The 20,928-nt window shown below is 43.1% G+C and overlaps 2 protein-coding genes across 3 annotated transcripts; one reads left to right on the plus strand and one right to left on the minus strand.

The window, feature by feature from the left end:
- Positions 1-774: 774 nt before the first annotated feature.
- Positions 775-7,055, minus strand: rps5 (ribosomal protein S5). Of its 2 annotated transcripts, none has more exons than XM_022250607.2 (6): positions 6,929-7,055; positions 4,845-4,964; positions 4,177-4,386; positions 3,533-3,661; positions 2,912-3,010; positions 775-1,143 (listed from the first exon to the last, which is right to left on the minus strand). In XM_022250607.2, exons 2-6 carry the CDS (start codon positions 4,956-4,958, stop codon positions 1,075-1,077), a joined length of 621 nt encoding a protein of 206 aa, XP_022106299.1. In that variant the 5' UTR covers positions 4,959-4,964; positions 6,929-7,055; the 3' UTR covers positions 775-1,074. The 2 variants fall into 2 exon arrangements, with proteins under 2 accessions (XP_022106299.1, XP_022106298.1); XM_022250606.2 differs by having other exon boundaries at positions 6,925-7,013.
- A 312-nt stretch (positions 7,056-7,367) lies between these two features.
- scyl3 (SCY1 like pseudokinase 3) lies at positions 7,368-20,928 on the plus strand. The gene is made up of 11 exons (XM_087143172.1): positions 7,368-7,684; positions 9,174-9,359; positions 10,308-10,424; positions 10,904-11,063; positions 14,013-14,118; positions 14,378-14,595; positions 15,180-15,385; positions 15,755-15,895; positions 16,493-16,784; positions 17,436-18,304; positions 18,592-20,928. Exons 1-11 carry the CDS (start codon positions 7,511-7,513, stop codon positions 18,640-18,642), a joined length of 2,520 nt encoding a protein of 839 aa, XP_086999298.1. The 5' UTR covers positions 7,368-7,510; the 3' UTR covers positions 18,643-20,928.

The raw sequence follows: 20,928 nt of genomic DNA on the forward strand, positions 1-20,928 counted from the left end.
CCAGAGGAATGCCTCTCGAAAGCTAACGTGTTAAAAAATGCGCCAAAGCAAGCTTGTTTCATATAAAATGTCACTTTTTGTTGGACGGTCCATGAATGGGATAATTCCGGACAAAATTTCATGCAAAACTAATCTCCCAGTAGACGTACATGTACATCCTGTTCTGAAGGCAAGAGTTAATTGCCCCGGTTTCAACATGTACGACGTATAGAGCCTACACATATTGAAGTTACAAGTACAAGTTTCTGGCCAGTTCCGGAGCTGGAACTCTATTACAACAAACTAAAAGTGCTCGGATCCAGAAACCCTCATAAGGAAAATGGTGTTTCTGCAAATTGCAATTTGATAACTGAAGGCAATGGCAGGCCCATTCATGAGCCAACACTAATCATTACTCTTGGCTTCAATGGTTAAACAAGCACAGGCTACGACACAGTGGCCTCCAGCCCCCCCCCATGATTTTTTTTTCCCCTGAATGGATACAGGCAATTGCCCAAGCAAACTTGAAAAGGACTGTCTACCCCATTACATAAGGCACCCATAAAGTTGTGGTCCCAATTCCCAAACAATCAAATCTTAAACAAGCTACACATTTAATGTGGTCGAGCAATTGAAAAGAAACACTCCAAGTCAGTATCCTTAAATCCAGGACATTTTCTGAATTTTACATGATCCATTTTTAACTTCTACTGAGCACATTGAGTACCACACTCAAGTATCCAGGTCAAGGAAACACAACTTATACTCATACAAGCACAATTGACAATGAACAGCTTTTCACAGCTTTCCAAAGTTGTACAAGTTTATTCTTCCACTGCTTTGTCTTTGTGGCAAATGCAACTGCAACCAAGATGGTCAAAGCACTTTAATATACGACATAACAGTGTGATGCCTTAGAACAGAGAAACAGATTTATGCTGATCGACGGTATCTTGACGTGACTGGCCCTCGCTGACAGGATGGGCAAAAAATGACATTTTCTTAGTGATTTCAGGAAAGAAATCTGTGCAGATCTGGGAAACGGTTTGAATCATCACCAGGTAGGTAAAGTGGGTGGTATTCCTAGCCCCCATTTTAACGGTTGGACTTGGCGACACGTTCCAGCTCGTCCTTCTTCTTGATGGCGTAGGAGTTGGAAGACCCCTGTACAGAGAGACAAAAGATGCAGCACCAAAGCATGTTAAGTGTGTATGTGTCACCATTTCAATTGTCCCCTCTTGCCCGTTGAGAAATCGGTCAACGAACGGATCCATTACGCCACCCTCCATCATGCTTTGACCAGAAACGGCCAGATAACAGCATGACCAAATGTCCTCAGTAAACCGATTTGTGATCATTGTGTATTGCAGCATTGGTATGGAACGCATGCTACTGGGTGGGGCTTAACCACTTGCAGACATTAAATTTGGCTGGGAAAAAAAGGCATGATATATTGGCCCGTTTTTAACGATAATTCAATGACAAATGTTAACGACAAATGTTAACTCTCTGCAGTTATGTGCCACACATGCATGGCATCTCACAGTAACTTAAGGTTTTCTAGTAACCCATGAAGCATTATTTGCCACAACAGTGAATGTGTACAGCAGGGAAGTCCAAATTTAGCGTGTGATCAAGGGCTGTGCCGAATATCCAAATATCCAATCGATCTTCGAATATTCAAATATTTTTTCCTAATTTGAATAGTCAAATGCAAAATTCATGAAAAGAATTTTCTTTTGTTTAAGTGAGAAAATTGCACTATGGAGGCTTGTTTCAAGCAGATTCGAATGAGAAGTGACAGAAATTTTACGATTCAAAAAGTAAATTATTCATCAAAGAATTTAAAAGGAATAGAAATGTATAACAGGGCAAGAAGTATTGTTTGTCTTTTAAATCTTGCTAAATCATGATTGGAGATACTCCTAAATGTGAGAAGCTGTTATAGTGATTATAATGCACAATTGTGCACATTATTGCAACTGACATTGTATATGGTTTGTTCATCAACAATCTGCCGGTTGGTACGACGGAATATTTGGATATATGATCAAATTGAAGGTCAAATATTTGAATAGTGAATTATTGGGATTGACTCAGCCATAGTGTGATCCATCTCCATAGGCCTTCTGGACATTTGTGTGTGAAAAAGTCAGGAAAACGAGACATGTACACAAGATTAGCCAAGACTCTGGGGAACAACTGACAGTGTATCACACACCCCAAAGAATAGACAGCCAGATCATGTTTTCACATCCTCCAGTATGAACGGGTTGATGGGGTCAGTACAGAAGAATCCGCCCAAAAGAAAAAGAGTCCCTTACAGCTGAGCTATGCTGTTTGAGCGCAGGTGGTGCACGGGCGTTACACTCCTCTCTGACCAGTAGGGTGGCATGACTTGCTGAATTGCACACGCTCAATCAAGACACCCACATGAGTGCAATGGCCCCTCAGGAACTGTGTCTCCTCGGATTTGTCTTATACCAGACTACAGGGCAGCGTCTCATCCAGCCACCTGTCCCGAGGACAGCCCCTCCAAAATATTTGCCTCAAACGTTTTGAGCTTCTTTTTTTTTTCACCTGAATCTTTCACTCGAGACTGGCAAACAAGTCTTTACATTTCCTTCCAGAAATACTGGGTACACTGGAACTATGGCCTCACATAGCACCAACAGGGTGTCACTTTCAAAACTGTTCCTGGGAGAAGACAGGGAGTTTTAGCCTTGGCTGGAAAGGGAAATATGGCAGATATGCAGACAGATATGCCCATCCTTGGTGTAGCCCAGCTAAAGGGAAGGCATACCAACATAGAGGATAGCAAAGCGACGTCTGAAAACAGCCGAGGTCAGCCTCACATGTGAGGTTGGGTCTGTGGTCAATCAGGAACGTAGGCCTGGCTTGCCACAAACAGAGCACCCCGACTCCCTCTCACCTTGGCAGCGTTGATCAGCTCGTCAGCCAGACACTCGGCGATGGTCTTGATGTTCCTGAAGGACGCCTCGCGGGCCCCGGTGCACAGCAGCCAGATTGCCTGCCGGTGAAAAGAGGGAAAGAGTCAGAAACACGGTTAAGGTACCAGGCCCGTGCCTGATGGAGTAATTAGCAACATGTTTTGAGCAATCTTTGGTCACAGTACCAAGCCAGTTAACAGGTACATGGCCACCGAGAATTTGTGCTCAGATTTCTGAAAGCACGAATTGGCTCTTAAAGCCTAAAAAGCAGGGTTGTCAAGTCCTCAAAATGCATTTACAACTCCCGTCACATGACAGAGCTTTTCATATGAAGTGAAATGACATTCCTTTATCAATGCTCATCCCACAACATCCTGAATTACAACATGATCTGTGATAGACTAGTGAGATAGTGAAAACTCTAGTTGAACTCAGCAGTTCTTATGTAGTCACTCACCTCTTCTCGCTTCTGCATGACTCATATGAAACCTCTACTGTAATACAATTGGATAAAATAAATTGAAAACCACATCATTTTTCACCCGATCCAGTCCTGATGATTTCCTGCTGGGCACTAGACATTTTAGTTCATTATAACATACCTGGTTAACTCTTCTGAGTGGAGACACATCCACAGCCTGTCGTCGCACCGTTCCGGCGCGGCCGATGCGGGTGGAATCCTCCCGAGGGCCGCTGTTAATGATGGCATTGACTAGCACCTGCAGTGGGTTCTGATCCAGGAGACAAAGACATGGGTTAAAAGACTGCCCTGCGTAGAAAATGGCTTCAAACGACTTGGGGGTATCCAATGTCTGGCTACAATGTGTTTTGATGAATTTTGAGATTGCATGGTGAAGCTACCTCTGCATCATGGTGGGACTGATGTTTCACCACGGAGTCAGTTTTGATTATTTCACACATCATGGGGGTGAGGTCTGCAGAATCAATCCCCTCCCCACACCGGTTTGCTGGTAACGTTGCAGCACATTTTCTAGTCACGCTTTGCATTTGGGAGTTTTTATGATGATGAATTCTGGTCAATCTGACACCAATTTTACGGAAATTACACAAACTGTTCTTAATAAATGTCCATAAAAAGCTGAGGGGAGGATAGGCCAAAATACTGACTTTCCCGAGAGGTTTAAGACAGGCAACCGAGATGTGGGGGGGGAGGAGAGTGGTGATGGAATCATCCTACCCTGACCCTCCAGGTGTAATGTGAATCCTCAGAGTTTTGAGAACCTACCTCGCCTGTCAGCAGGTGGATGATCTCAAAGGCGTGCTTGACAATGCGCATGGTCAGCAGCTTCTTGCCGTTGTTGCGGCCGTGCATCATCATGGAGCTGGTCAGGCGCTCCACCACCGGACACTGGGCCTTGCGGAACCGCTTGACCTGGTAGCGCCCGGCGCTGTGGGGCAGGTACTTGGCATACTTCTCTTTGACCGCGATGTAGTCCTGAAGGCCAAACATGTCAGTCCTCCGGTAATTTTTTTTGTCCTTTCATCTCTTCATTTACTGTGAAATTCTAACTCACTCTTGCTGTGACAGATTTCAGCCAGGGGTTTCTGAAAATCATTCGGCAATCCTGGGGCCCATTTTGATTGATATACCTCATAGGCCATTTTTCATCATGTTCCCCAAATCTCTAAGAATGCAATGTTGTACGATAAGCAGGGCAGTGAAAGACTAGTTTGGGTTCCAAACCTCACTTTTTTCCATACTGTACTCTGATTAGAAACAAGCCATCCCTAATCAGCTTGAGCGCACACAAAACCACTGCTGCTCCCACTCAAGAACATCCCTTGCACTCATGAGGAACGACAGGTGATCCTGAATGGAACAAGCAATTTTCTCTTTGAACGTTCTGCAGCATTCTGACTTTTGAGATTCCCTCAGAGAGGGGTCGTACTTACAGTCAAGCTGATGTCGCTGACAGAGACTTCATCACAGCTCCAGCGGCCAAACAGGTGCACCTCAGGCACCTCGGCCTCAGCAGGTACTGCAGCCTCGTCCCAGTTCTCAGACATCCTGGTCTGATGAATGAGAAAACATGCAAAAGTGACGCAACAGATGTCAGTCTTTTCAAGTCTGAGATACTTTCTCTTTAAAAGTTAGGAAATAGCTGGCTGTTTCCAAGCTAGTTTTTCCTTTCCATGAAGAACGTGTTAACTTTCACCCACTTTTCAAAGAGGCAAGGTCATTTGCAAACAAACTGAGAAAAGGTAACATTCTAAAATTGTAACAGTGGCTATGAATAGTCAGAACCTTACGACAGTAGACACATTTTAATGTTAGCCAAAAATGTTCTACATCCAAAAACAGACCTTTCAAAAATAGGGCCACTAGGTTGGACCTTTTTTCTTTTTTGCATGAGCTATTTAATTTTATGTAAATTTCAGCCCGAACTATTTCCATTTCACAGCAAAAGCTATGAAAAAATTGTCATAAAAAGAGACAATAATTTTTGGTTGAAAATTTTGAAAATAATGGAGAATTCAGGTCGTGCACACCACAACGCACAATGCTGGTTATGACAAGAATTGGTCAATGCCCATTTGTATATATTGTGTGCTAAGCATTCATGATACATCTGTGGGACTGGCACAAAATCACAGCATTGCTCCCTTGAGATCTCAGGCAGCCGGAGTTCCAATTTTGGCACCACTATTGGGTCCACCATTATGCTTCATCGGTCATTTGGGACAGTCCCTACTTTTAAGGAAGTAAGTCTTACAAACAACTATTGCCCACGATTCATGTTGTACCATGCAATATTAATCGTTTTGCACAATTTGAGAGTCAACATCTGTGGTTGCACAAAATTAACAAACTGCACACACAACCTATAAATAGATTGTGATATTCATGAGAAAAAAACTATCCTAGGATTTCATTGTCATCATGGTCATCATGGTCATCTAAATATTTCAAATATGGATTTGCACCTGGGAGATGTAAATTAATTTTGGATTTTAGCCCTGCTCAACGTGTATTTTAACATTGTATATTCAGTGTATGCCCCCAAAGGTTTGTGAAAAAAACCAAAAGCATACTCAGGTGGGACTCAAACCCACGACCTCCCACAATGTAAATAACAAAAAATGTCCTCAGTGACCATGGTGAGAACGCTCCATGTACCTGATGTACATGATGCAGGTCCTCTCTAGTCTAGGGAGGCTCATAAATTTATCAACTAATTTGGAGAGGATGTCATGAGAAACATTTTGATGTAAGTTTGGATTCCATCAGTCTCTGCAAAGCAAAGAAATACTGATTTAAAGTAGAGGTATTTCAAGATGTTTTTGGACATTTTTGTATATGTGTAATGCAGAGCAAACTGTGATTTTTTTTTGTACACAGAAATGAGTTTGGATTTTGACTGAAAAGCTTAAAATTCATATTTTCGTAAAATCTTTGTTCTTATTTGTGCAGTCTTAAATATTGACTTCCCTTGAAATATCAAAAAATTTGAAATTAAATGGAGGTAGAGCGTGCAGAAAAAGACAAATTTCAATCACAATTTCCCACTCAAGAAAATGAGTTCCTAAATGAACAGCGCCCTCACTCATTTGTGCATGTCCCTATCTTGTCTAGTACTCTTGCTGACCCACGGGTTGTACTCCAGCCGTTCAATTGATCAAGAGTATACTTGTGATATCCTGAGTAACTCGCTCGAACGCACCCAAAGATTGCGCTGAACAGGCCTATGGATAAGTCGTGAAGTAGACTAAGTTGCAGTTGTATTGTAAGCTTGTAAATGAAGTTGTATGGGCGCTGCCATCTTGGATTCTGTTCATTTTTCGGAGTGTCGATGCGCTCGTTCAGGATGCGACATAAGTTTTACGGCATGATTTAACCTTTTCAAAGGGCCAAAATTACAAATATTGAAGAAAATATACAAATACTTTAAACACTTTGACGAAATATAAAAAATAATGAATTAAGATATGAAAAAACCAGATTTCAATTATCAACTTTTTACACTCCACTCACTCACTGCAGAAATGTGTACGAAAGAGAGCGATAACGGGTTTCAAACACTCCTTTCAGGGGATCCAGGTCAAAGGTTGTTGTCTATAGTCTTGACAAAAAGTCGCTGCTGTAAAATATCACACCAACGTTAAGAGAGTTCTTTCAATTATTTTTGGAAAATGGGATAGCTGCATCGAATACTTATTAAAATGTCGATTTTTTTAATAACACATATTTCAATTTTTGTGACTTTTAAGTATCTAGAAAATAAATCGAAAAACGAAAGAGGGGAACCGTAGGACAAGTTTTGGTTACCTTGTACCTATCCTACAGCACATAAATTCTAAGCTACCGAACTGAACGGAACTGAGCACCTGTCTATTAACCTTGGTCGAGTATCCGTATCTTTAACGAAACTCATGCAGACTGGACTAACAAAATAATGGGATTTCCCGTGGATGAAGGTGCCATACTACATGCATTTACATGCAACTTGGACATGTTGGGGATATTTACGTTCGACTCGTTTTTCGGAATGACTCAGAAAATCACGGAAATCGCAACAGGTGTTTCCGTTTGAAATCCAAAACACAGAAGTTTGGGGAAAATGGGAACGGAGAGCAGCGTTCTGCAAGGCTGTAAACTCGAGGAGCCGCTTGCAACCCCATCGCAAAGCGAGTGGCGACTCCACCCTGCCAAACGCAAGGACGGTTCGCGAGTGTCGGTGTTTGTACACAAGAAATCAGAGCAGGAAGACAGACGTCTGGAAAATGCCGCAAAAGTAGAAATCTAGGCCTATTTTGATATCCATTGTAACATTGTTGGGAAAGAGTTCCATATACGGATGCCACTAACCAGTCCCTTCCATCTGTGAAAGCACTATAAATAAGACAGGCCTATAACTTAGGCCATAACTAAGGCATTGTGGGAACGAAAAAGGGGCAATGTTTACTCCTTTTTCCTTCCCACAGTGTCTTTCTACCATTTTGAAAAATCACCCATGCAGTATTTGCGATAAGGCTTATAAGTTATATAGGGCCACTCAGTTTGGACTTAGATTTTTGACCATCTCCGTTCATTTGTGTTGCTTCATTCTCAGAAAGAACTCTTTCAACATCGTAGACTCAGTTTGTCCTTTTTTCGCCTTCTTCCCAGTGTCACTCAAATCCAACGCTACTCCCAGCACTGGTGGGGTCCAACGGAGTGGACCTCAGACCCCATAGTTCTGGGGCCGGGAGTACCCCGACGCAACATCATAGGCAGTGATTCTAGGGGGTTGTATTCGTGCATGGCCCTGCGTTCTATAGTTACTCCCAATTAAGTAATGTCCACATCTGGAATTCTTTCCATTTTCAGATTTTGCTGTGTGTAAACTAGTTGCACATTTGTTTTTCAGCAGTAAAACTGCTGCCATGGTTACAGCTGGCCATTGCTGGCAGCAGACTGACCTGCTGATAGCATATACATGTAATTATTAAACTAGGCCTACCTTGAAAGAAATTAACTTGCATCTGTAAGACTGTACATCAGCAGTTGTGTACAACGTCTGTGGGAAGGCCAGAAAATTTTCCAAGCATTTCCTAACAAAATTAGGAATTTTTTCTCCGTCCCAAATTGGGTCTATTGAGATGATATCTGATGAAAAGGGAAGTGGAGAGAGGGTACAACATTCTCTATGTTATCTTCATCAGAAACTCGTAATGGCCCATTGTGCTGTGCTCCGTATGCACTGTGACATGTTCACTCGTTCTGTTAACTCTAACCCCCGAAGGGTTGCTGGCCCTAACCTTCCCCATTCATACAAAGTTAAACACCCATATGGGACTTTGTGCACAGAGGCTGTTGGACTTTGTTTTTCGGAGGTATGCCAAACCCAATGCAAAAGCCAGCTGTTATGGGCCTACCAGACCTATCCCCACAGAATTAAACACTTTACTACTGTTTAATTCTGTGTGGTTGGGGAAGGTTCCATATGTAGGCAACACTAATTTTTCCCTACAGTGGTATATCAGCCATCAGAAAGTGATAAATTATCCTGAAGAGTCGAATTTAGCAGGGAAAGTATTGAAGTGTTTTCTCACGAAAAACTTGGAAATTTCAGCCCCGTCACCTAGGGTTTGTGTACAGGGTGTGGAGTGATGTCCGTGTGTGGGAACTCTTTGCTACAGGAATCATTATGATTTGATGACACCAATCATCACAGTGCTGTAGTAACGTAGACGAGTAGTAAGCCCAGGTTGTATTCAAAACTCTCTATTCCTTCTTCTCAGCAACTCAAGATACTTCGTCACCCAACCATCTTGAAGTTCTTCGCTTCCTGCGACAATGTGGAAGGAACCTATCTGATAACAGAGCAGGTGCGCCCGCTGGAGATAGTGTTGGACAGCCTCACACCTGAGGAGATCTGCGCAGGCCTGTACAACATTGCCGAGGCCCTCAGCTTTCTTCATGACAGGGTAATGCGCAACTGTGATGCCAGAAATCACCTCAAACCAGCTTGAACCCTGCCCAAGACAGCTTAATCCAAATTTAGCCAGAATTGTTGCCGACTGAATTCCACTGTACAGTGAACCAGTCCCACGTTTTGTGTGCTTTAACTTTCAAGCAACAGCAAATCCTCTGTGTAATAATAATTGGCTGGGCTTATTTTCCCAGATTCTCTGAAATTTTCTCAATTTTTCTGGCAGATTTTGAAGGATCTTGGACCGTAAGGCTATAGCTATAGCTCCATGATATAGTGGAGGAAAAATTACAAGCTCAATTGCAGAAAATCCCACCCCGCATGATCAACCTCATAGCCAGGGACAGGTCAAAGTGTCACGCTGTTCTCAAGGGATTTTCACCTTGTACCCACGTAACCAGTCATTCCAGGGGTCGTTTTTTAGAATGGCAGGGTTTTCTGCAATTACTCCCAATTTCATACATGCACATCAACAATTTTTCCCTGCGGTGACATCAGTCATCTAAAAGTGATAATGTTCTCAAAAGTCAAATTCGGAAGGGAAAATGTTGAAGCATTTGCTTAGAAAACACTTGGGAATTTTTCAGACGAGTCTCATAGTAGGGTGTGTACGCACTACACAGGGTGTCGAGCAGTGTTCGTGTATTGAATTCTTTCCCCTAGTGGTACTGCAGCAACATTGCCTGACCAACATCAGAAAATGCTGTGATATGTGAGGGAATGAAATGCCTATTTTCTGGTCAGTCCGTCCCCTCAACTCAGAAACAGGAGAGACGAAACTTCTTTGAAGCACCAATTTTCAGAACAATATATTGGTGCATTTTTCACAGGCCATTCGTGTATGCACAACATGCATTCTCACACACTGACAGCAAGGACCTTGCCACTTCGTCACCTCAACACTGTTTTTCTTACTATGCATCAATCGTTTCCCTTTGTCCAGGGAGGGGCATCTCACAACAACGTCTGCCTGTCCTCGATCTACGTCAGCGTCCAGGATGGTGGCTGGAGGTTGGGCGGCATGGAGCACCTCTGCAAATTTGAGGATGCCACTGTGCAGGTGAGACGTAAACCTACTTGTCTATGAAATAGTAGCTGGTTTCTATGTTTGCAAAGTACCAGTGGTGTGGAAGACAAATGTTGTCAGTCCCATTGGAAGAGTACCAGCCAGGCTGAGCAGTCCATTGAATTGTGGCCACACCCAGTGGCAGATTTAAGAGTATTTAATTTCATTTAATATACAGATTTAATTTAACGGTAACTAACTACTCTCCTGTCTGTTTGACTAATGGTAGTTTTTGACATATACATGTATAACCAAAAAAGTCCCAAGAATATCTGTTAAACATCATAGATATCAAGACTTATACCCAATTTTTTTTCCCACTTTTTCAGTGGGAAAGTATTGGGACCACTCTTCCAGAAAAGTTAACCCTTCATTTCCAGCCCCACCCAAAACCAGCCCTCCTGGTATTTGCTTCCGCTCACAACATGCTGTGTGCATAACCCTTCACTTTGTCATTTTCCTGCATCTGCCAGTTTCTCAAGCAGAGCAAGCCCCTGAGGAATGCTCAAGCAATCCCTCCCGAGGAGCAAGAGGACAGCGTTTCGTCCACAGCTCCCCAGTTTGGCCACGCCAGGGATGCGTACGCGTTTGGCATTCTCGCCCAGAACATGCTGGAGTATCTCACAGACCTTGGTAAGCAGTTATCTTGTCTTATTTTATTGGAACGTGTGACCCATTGAATAAGGTCTGTAACTGCAGATCATGGAATCAGCAGTTTAAATCCAGCACATGTTGTGACCTTACCCAAGGGTGACTTTACCCAAACGTGCCTGTCTCTACCCAGGAGTAGACAGGTAGCTGCGCGGGCACAGGTAGTCATCGCGTTTGATCAGCCATTTGCACCAGAATTGTGATACGATCTGCAAAAACCCTTCACATGGTGAGCTTTGTCATTTGGGTGCATATAAACTTCCAATTAATATGGACAAGCTCTTGTTTTCAGCTACATTCCATTTATGATTCTAGGTTGTCTACAACATGAATCTCGGTTGTCTGGAATCACAAATTAAACAGTTTTGAAAACAGGGCAGTGTCCAGCTCAATTTGAAGTTGATATGCACCAAAATGACAAAGCTCACCATGCGAAGGGTTTTCGTAGATCCCATCACAAATGGCCGCGCTCCAGTTATATGTGACCTGCTCTGCAACAAAGGGTATTAAGGGACACAGGGTGATTTTTTACTTCCTGGTTTTTGGGCCTCTATTATATCAGTACTTTCACAATTCATACAAGAAACCTAACTGTTGCTATGGGTATCAAAAGACTCTCTTCTTGGCTGATTTCTTTTTCCACTTCCTGCGTTTAAAGGGCTTTATCTCTGAAAGTGATTCTGTTAATGTGTATGATATGATAATGCAAAAATCCTTAAATCTCCAGATTGCAAAATGCCATAGGGTTCAAACGTACACCAAATTAAAGCTTATAATGTTACCAAGTCAAATGTGTCTGTAACTCATTTGTCCAATAATACCCATTTTTGTGGAGCCGGTCACATAATACGTGGAAAGGCTTGCGGTAGCACCATGCGAAGGAATATATCTCTCATGAATATGTGTGGTTCTGAAAAGAACAAGGAGTATACTCAACGTTTCAGATTGCGTGCTCAGTCTGTCGTCGGGAGACTGAAGAGATGCTGATGATGAAGCTGTTTATATAAGGTGACTGGATGCAATGGGTTGTGACGATGGGATGTCAGCAGGCGGCGGATCTTGAGAGGGGCTGTGTAGAATACCTCGATGTCATTCTTGCTCATGATATGTTGGATATGGTGGGAAGTACAACCTCGGTAGGGGAGAGTAAGAGAGCCAGGGGCCTTATCTAGTTGGCTTTGGGTATAAGGGACCCTGCGGCCGGGAGGGGATCTTGGTCATGGGTCTTGAGTCTTGATCTCCTGGGGCTTGTAACCTTTGCGTGTCGTGTCAGAGCAACAAGGTCGTAACCCTCATTTGTTTTGTAAATGAGATACGACCTTGTTGCTCTAACGCGATGATACAGACCTCTTTCCTGTGATGTCACGATCGTGCTGGACCTGTGATGTGTTGTGATGGTAATGAGTGCATAGTATTGTCATGCTAATCTTCCTATTCAAGATAAACTAGTCAGGCATGCAGCGTTCGCACGTGCGCTCGCACGTGGTGGAAGCTGCCCGTGGGAATATATGTGATCACCGTGGCCAAGGCAGTCCACACGTGGTGGCGTTGTTTACATTTAGGCCACGTCCGAAACGGGCTTCCAGAGCTACGGCTAAGTCTATTGTCTACGCGTCTCCACACTTTTCCAATGGAGCAAAGACCTAGACCTAGCTCTACACAAGAGATTCTGATGCAGCGTTAGTCACATGCCTCAGGAACATTGACAGCCTAATAAAACTCCTTTAGCTACTGAAGACATGTCTAGCTCCACACCCCCCAAACTTAACCTCAAGTTGGTGTGATGTTTCCTGATGGAGGCTTTGCCGACTATACGATTCAAATTCAGATACTGTTGGACATGTGTGATTGAGAACTGCAGATTATTCTAAAACAGAAATCTGTCCTGACGTATTCCTTTCTTTCAACCGCAAGCCAAATTTCAGTATATGCAGTAGTGATAGAGCTCAGTTGTAATTTATTGAATTTAATTTTCAACACAAGAGGCAGGACACGCTGTGCAGCCACACCATGTATTGGCAGATTTGTGTTCAGGGTTGCATTTTGTTGCATCCAACAGCCACGAACAAGTGCGGTCAAGGACCATAGTTAAAGAACACCTCTAAGGAAAACACATTTTCTCTGCGTCATTCTGAGAAAACAGAGAAAATGAAGGGATAAACCCTTGGGCATGCCAAACAATGGCTAGATGTATTACATGACATGCACAGGGTTTATCCACAACAAACACAGGGCGAGGGTTTCCTTTGTTTTCTCAGTTTTCTCCTAAAGATGCAATCTACATTCAGAGCTTGGCACGAACAGAAAAGAAACCATTTTTGAGCTTGTTAAAGTTGAGCTCCGAAGACAAATGGCACTGCGTTCGATTTGGATGCTTCCATATTTATTTGAACAGATAAAATAGGAGAAAACGTGTTTTCCTCAGAGGTGCTCTTTAACCATGGTTCGACTTAACCCTGAACAAATGCATGTTAGTCAGTGATAGTTGGACTAGACCAGTGGACTATTCAGGACCAACCTGGGTGCCATAGCTGCTTTGAATAGCACAATGCAGAGAGAACCAGCTGTAAGAAAAGATGTCAGAAAAACAGAAAATGTAAGAATGCCACTGGTAAACGATCATTTTCACATTTCTGTTGTTATTTTTCCATTCCTATGGCCACTTTTTCTCCCTGTAGGCCTAAATGACTTGAAAATGGTTGTTTAGAGTTGGTCCCACTTCAATGTCCTTACACATGCACTAGGCGCATCACGTACCAACCGGAAGATAAATACTGATCCTTGATCGCACTTGCCTATATCTGCTTCACCTGTGTCAGGTTTTTGTTGTGTTTGGCATACTTCTTGAAGAGAAACCAAACAGGATGTAGAGTTGAGGGTGAGCAGAGTGATACATTTTTAAACTCCATTTTCTTTGCTCCAACAATGCAGGTTCAATGACGGCAAATTTTGAGCAGCGAATTAACGATGAGTTTCTGATTGAGGAACCCACCCTTAGGCCCAGGCTTTCAACTCTGTTGAATGACCAACTCTTCAAGTAAGTATCATGTAAATATAGATTTACTCTTAAAAACGGTGGAAGATTGAACATCTGTTCAACTCGCAAATGTTAAAATAATGTGAAATATGATAAAATACGGATTGCAAAATTTGTCAAAAACTTGAAATTCCTGTTTTATGTTCAGTAGAGTAAAGGAAAGTCTGTCACATTGTCATTTATTCCAAATTTATCTTCAGTGTGTTCAAACGAACAGCATGACCTTCCTTCAAGTGGAAAATGTGATTTTATTTGTCAGGAACGACTTTCTGGAGATCACCAACTTTCTGGTCCACCTGACTGTCAAGAGTGAAGCAGCCAAGAATGCGTTCTTTGAAGGTCTAGCACCCAGACTCCACCGCCTGCCCCGGGAGCTGGTGGCCAACCGCCTGGCTCCATTGCTCCTGTCCAGCTTCGTTATGGCTGAGCCCATGGCCGTGGCCATGGTCTTGCCACACTTCATGACTCCGCTGCGAGGTAATTGCATTTGCATCACGGAAATGGGGATACTCTCCTCGCCTGCTGCCCCTGCAGCCTAGGTTGGAATCCCAGCTAGACCAATGTATGGGTTGAAGTTAAATCCTAACCTGATTCCGTACGTTAACATGTAAATACTCATCTGGGCTTTTCCTCCCACCTCTATATACATCATGTCTTCCTCACTTCCTTCTCCCGGGGCCCTAAGGAAACTGTTTCAGTGGTAACTAATAGAGCTAGCCTGATTAAACGAAGTCAAAATTGATAAATAAAGCAATCTATTGGTATGGAAACCGTAATGGAAGTTGGCACCACTCAGAATGCTTAAAGTCTCTGTGTGGCATCACAGATGTATCTGTAAAGGGGAGATTTAGTCTCAACATAAGATAAGGCTTCTCAATATGGACGTGCATACTCCAAAAGAGTACATTAGGATCCATAAACAACTCTAAGCCTGCCAGTCAGGGGTAAGAGTATCATATGAAGACTGCCCAGACCGCACCCATGGGGGCCTACAGGCTTTTTTCATTCATTTCTGGAATATGTCATAATTTGTATTACTTCTATTCATGTTACCTTACCAGAATCTAACAGCAAGCGCAGGGAGTTTCTCTCCGACCAGATCAATCCTCTGTTCCCCGAGGACTTGTACAAGCAGCACGTCATCCCCGTCGTCTGCAAGCTCTTCCCCTCGCGGGAGATGCACGTCCGTCTCTGCCTGCTGCAGTATTTTGCCTCCTACGTGGACCTGTTCGATGTCAACTTGCTGAAGCACGTGATACTGCCGCATGTAGGTCAGGCTAGGGCGTCAGTTCACACCCCTGGAGAAGTCAGTGATGCCTTGAAATTGTGGACTGTGGATAGGAAGCAGTCTCTCAAAGTCTGGTGTCACTGAGGACATTCACCTGTTGTTAACTGGACACTTGGTATAAGTGTTCCTTATTCATTGGACAGCTCTGCCGTAAATAATTAGCGGCATTGGTCTTGTAGAGAAGTGATTGCTGTAAAATGGCTTTCGTGAAGACACAAGAACCACGATTTCCCCGACCAGATTAAAACTTCACATGAAAAACCCTGCCATCCTTCAAGTCCACTTGACCACTCTCTGTTCACTGGTTTTTTTTTGACAATTCCTGATTTCTTTATAATTGTTTTCCAGCTTCTTATTGGACTGAAGGATTACCATGATGAACTGGTTTCAGCTAGTCTGAGGGGACTAGCAGAGATGGTACCAATACTGGGAGCACACTTAGTGGTAGGCGGAGAGAGAATCAAGTACTTTGTGGAGGGAAGGCCAAAGGTACGTAGGACCATTTGTTTTATTGAGTGCTCCTGTCACGTCCCTGTCCTGTGACATAGTCACATCCATCACAAGTCATCTAACCTCAAGTTTAAGTATAAGCTATCCATTCATAAGCTGTGACAAAAGCATTCCTTTGTCATTGTTTGTGACAGTGATTGACTTGACGTCAACACTGATCTCATGCAATTCAAACCGGCCAGACTGATGAGAATCTGGGACACTTGTTCCTTTCATGCTCTCCTGTTGCACACTTGGCCCATAAACTTGATTTGCACCATTCTGATTTGGCAATGTGGTCCTGAAATGGGTTGCATCTGGACAGTGGTAACCGAACAACTCACAGTTAACCATGCCATTGGTATGATGTTTTACTGACTTCGGTTTAGAAGTGAATCGCATCACGTCGTTCTTCTATTATTCTCTCACTACTTTTTGAATGTAGAATTCTTTAATTCAATCAATTTTCCACACTTAAACCTTCCTCTGGTTGCGTATGTGTAATGAGATTTCTTCTTCCATATGTCCAAGAATTTTATCCATCCCTTTTAATTTCAAATGGACATTCAAAATGCTATATTTTTTTTACTCTCACAGTTCTTAAGTAAAAAGGAGAGCCCACTGAAGAATATGGACAACGTCACCAACCTGACAGCTGTCAGCGGGGTCATCACCATCCCCCCGTTGGAGAAGACGCCACCCACCCGGGCTTCCCCTTCCCGGGTCCCCGACAGTGGACGGGCCTCGGAGAATGAGGAGGAGGAGGTCGGGGGGTTGGCGGCCAAGCGGAGGGAAGAGGAGCGAGAGAGGAGGCGGGAGGAGATGCGGCTGAAGAACGAGCAAAGGAGGAAGGAACGAGAAGCCAAGAAGGCCCACTCGAGTGGGAAAGGTCCGTCCTGCCAGATCCCCACCGTCATAGAAAATCCTTTTTAAAAAATGGGAAATAATGTCTTGAAAAGTCACTGAAAAAGTTATGGAAAATTGAGAAAAAATAGAGTGACCTGCAATCCTGTTGTTAGAGGAAATATGCGTAGAAACTTATGGAAATCAGGATCTTGCGAAGGTTATATTTGACGGGCTGCTTCTGATGTGATAACAGAATGATGATAAATTTTAAAGGCCATGCTTGTCAGTCTGAAGTAGCGGCTGTGGTTACTTTTCTTTGTAAAGGGGCATTAAATATCATGGAAATTGTTCTTCCTTTAGTTCCGGAAAGTCCTGGAAAAGTGACAGACTTAGAACTTAAACCTTTGTGTTTGGCCATGATTTCTTGTGCCTGGGAAATTGCCAAAAAAAGGCATGACTAAAAACTGTTGCCGAAAAATTTGACAACTTATTTCTGAGTGGATTTGAGTGAAAATATTTGCACTGCCAATGGAAAAAAGTGACATGTAACACACCTTCGTTGAAACCGGGTTTTATCTCTTTTTATTTTTTAGTTTAGTTTCATGGGTTGTACTGGATTTATCTCACTGTGACAGATTTGCATTGGCTGGAAATTTGTTTCTTATTTAACAATTTTATTCTTTTCCCTGAACAGTGACCTTGTTGTCCATGGCCAACTTAAACAAAGATTCTTTGGAAACGATCAGACATTCTCAACCTGAAGAACTGTCTCCAACATTTGAGGAGACAAATTCCTCTGAGTGTGAAGAAAGGTCAGAAGAAGGTGTTATCTTACCAGAGGGGGATTTGGATGAAGTAAATCATCAGGACAAAGATGATTGGTCAGACTGGGAGGATGTAGACCGTGCTGACCAATCAGCAGTTTCTACCAGTCCAGACTCTGAAATCAACCAGTCAGGATCCCTGTTACTCACTAGTAGGGAGAGACAGGAACCGGTCAAAGCCGAACCAGTAGAAACTATACCAGCAGTGAGTGGTGATGCTGTCGTCAAACCTGATTGGTCCAGAGTGCAAGATGACTGGAGTAAGGCAGATTCTGATTGGACAAATGCAAACGAGAAGGGACATGCCTCCTCCAAAAAGCCGTCAAAGTCTTTACAACTCAAAAAGCAGCCAGTTGGAAAAGTTTCTCCCGAACCAAAAACGGAAGCAAAAAACCCCAAAAGTCAGCCATCCACTTCCAAGACTGTTCCGAAAAGGCCCGCAAAGGTCCCCCAAAGCCCCATATCCTCAGAACTTGGCAGCGAATTTTCTATACCCGACATCATTTTATCCCAAAAGCAGACGAGTCAAGAACCAGACTTCTTTGCTGACATGGAACCATCATTTTCCTTCACTGCTTCCGCGAGGGCAAAAGACACCAAGAAAGGAAGCAACTTAAAATCAGCCAGGCCAGCAGCTTATCAGACAAATCAGACATCACCCATAGCCCACGTGGAACAGCCCAGATCCACCTCCATGGCTTTCAACAGGGGTGCAGTTTCTGCTGAGCCTGATGATGATGTAAGTATTGCGGGGCATAGTCACTCCTGAGTATTGCAAAACGCGTGGTCTCGCTGAGAGGTAATGAACAAATTTTTCACAAATGACAGAGTTGGCATCTGTGGCATTTGGCATCTGAAAAGGCAGCCCGTGTAGCTTACCGTATTTTTGACGCACAGTATTACCATCTGCGTGTGGCTGAAAATACCAGGGAAAACTGAAATGCAGATTAAAGTGAAGTGTGCAAACCATCCAAACTCTCAGCTCTTATGAAAGTGTCTACTGTCTTGTTTATCTTTCATTTTTAGGGTGATGGCTGGGGTTCCGATGGCGATTTTGACTGGGACGTGGAAAGCTGATAGGTGCCTGGCCCACTCCACATTCATTCAATTCAATTCTATTCTGTATATTCAGATTCAGAGCTATATTCAAAAATGTATTTAGCAGTCTTTAATGTGGCAGTGCTCAGACATGAGTGTTTCATCGCCCTTAGAAATCCCAACCAAAGTGTACTCAATTTTGTATTTCTGGCAGTATTGTGGTGTGTCACTGAATTTTTTGACTTGAGTCGAAGTGAGTCATTTTGCTCACAGTGAGTCGAGTTGAAACATTTATTCAGTGGCACTTGAGTCAAGTTGCCAGGAATTGAGACTCGAATTGATTTGAGTCATTACAACTCTGATTACTGGGTAGCGTGGATTCGCAACTCGGAGAAATGGGGACTTCGACGATTAATTCTATTTTCAGTTTAAATCTTTTTTTTCTGTGATTTTGATTCATTTTTAGTAGCAATGCATGGGTTTTATAAAAGAGCACAGATGCAGGATTTTGGCTTGTGACCACGGGAAAGAAAGAGAACAGTGTGCAGAATGTTTTTCTTTGCAACATGTGAATGAGAATGACACTGTTAGCGTAAACGTGGCATGAAAGGTAGAGCTTAGATTACTGGGGAAGAGTCCCATACATGGTCATCACTTGACACCCTGTGCACAAACCCTATGAGACTGGTCTGAAAAAGTCCAAGTACTTTCTTCAGTAACTTGTTCAATATTCTGCCTGCTGAATGTGACTTTTGAGGACGTTATCACTGTCTGGTGGTTGATTTACGACAGGAGTGGAAAAGTGAGTGATGTCCATGGCCGTGTTTGTTTCAGACTGGGTGATCGGTCATTGGTTTGCAGACACCGAAACTTGCATCGTGGATGGTGTGAACCAGCAGCGCTGGGATCACTAATCGCCGTCCAGATCCATGTGACCAAACAGGCTCCATGTGTGGAACTCTCTCCAGATTGAGTGTAGAAGAAGTGTGGTGTGCTGAACATGTTTTCCTGAGGCACATGCTGCGCCATAGGCCAAACACAGGCTGCTTTTGAATAAATTGGTCATGGCTTGAACTTATACACATGACTCTATGGACTGTGGCTGAGCCACAGCCATAGACTGACGTGTAATGTCAAGCCACAGCAAAGTAATTAAGACACGGCCACATTGCGAGTGAATCGCCCTTGTGCAGATCCTGCACGTAAGTCTGAATGCAGACTACAAACTATGCCTTATTATATCTCATAAGATTCATTCTACATGTTAAGCAAATGTATCCTTTGGACGGAATTTCAGTGCCAAAGAGAATGAAAAATAGCGTTGCAGCAGGAATTTTGTTAAACCAGCAAACAAGGGACCAGTTACCATCTAGTTTTCTATTGGGTACCGATGACTCCATGTGGTATCCAGATAGGTACAGTGATCATGCATGGGATTTTATGTCATAAACTGTAGGCACGGGAGCCCTTGTGTGTGAAATAGTTCATTAGGTGCTTTACGTGGCTGAAGATGTTGAATATTCATTGCTACATTGCTTGTATTTGGCAAACATTTGTTGTGCTTTGCCATTGTTACATATAATGCCATCTTTATAAATCAGCATGCAGTTTATATTTACCATATTGGCGAGAGAACACTATGAAAGAACTGCTCTCTGCTTTACATTTCACATGGAGAACATGTCCTCTTTTCCACTCTGTGATATTTGAATTGTGAAGGCGTTGACTTTTCAATACCAGTTGAGGAATTGTTGAAAGGCAGTTGACGGTTGGTGTTCCATGATTTTTTCCTCCAGTTTTTGGAGGTCCAGTTTCAACACTGACGTGAACAAGGTTCACGTCAGTGTTGTAGTCGACTCCATCACAAGTCCCTGTAAGTCCATCACACGTCCATCACTAGTCAGTCAGTCTTACCCAAATTCACAAGCTGTTCAAATGAGCTGTGACCAAAGCATTCTTTTTGTCATTGTGCACCCTGTTACTTATGACAGGCCTTATGCAGGGAACTGTGACTGGACTTGAGAAGGGACCTGCAAAAGGACTTGTGACAGACCAACTAAAACACTGGTACAGGTATTTCTAAACCACCTACACAGGCTGAGGGCTGATTTCCCCATTTCAACAGTTCTTGTCTATGGTCAAGAAAGCCTTGAACACAAGCTGGTCTTGACATGAACAGAAAGGATTAGTTTAATCAAAGAAACAGACCGGGCACGTTTGCTAGCCAAGTGAGTCAATTTCACCTGCAAATTAAGTTTCACCAGTTAATGAAGTAACCAGTGTACAATAAATCTTTTGCGAATTAAATTTGAATAAAATCTGGTA

This window comes from Acanthaster planci, linkage group LG11, assembly GCF_054643075.1.
Source record: "Acanthaster planci isolate LZ-2023a linkage group LG11, COTS_SCS, whole genome shotgun sequence".
NCBI lineage: Eukaryota > Metazoa > Echinodermata > Asteroidea > Valvatida > Acanthasteridae > Acanthaster > Acanthaster planci.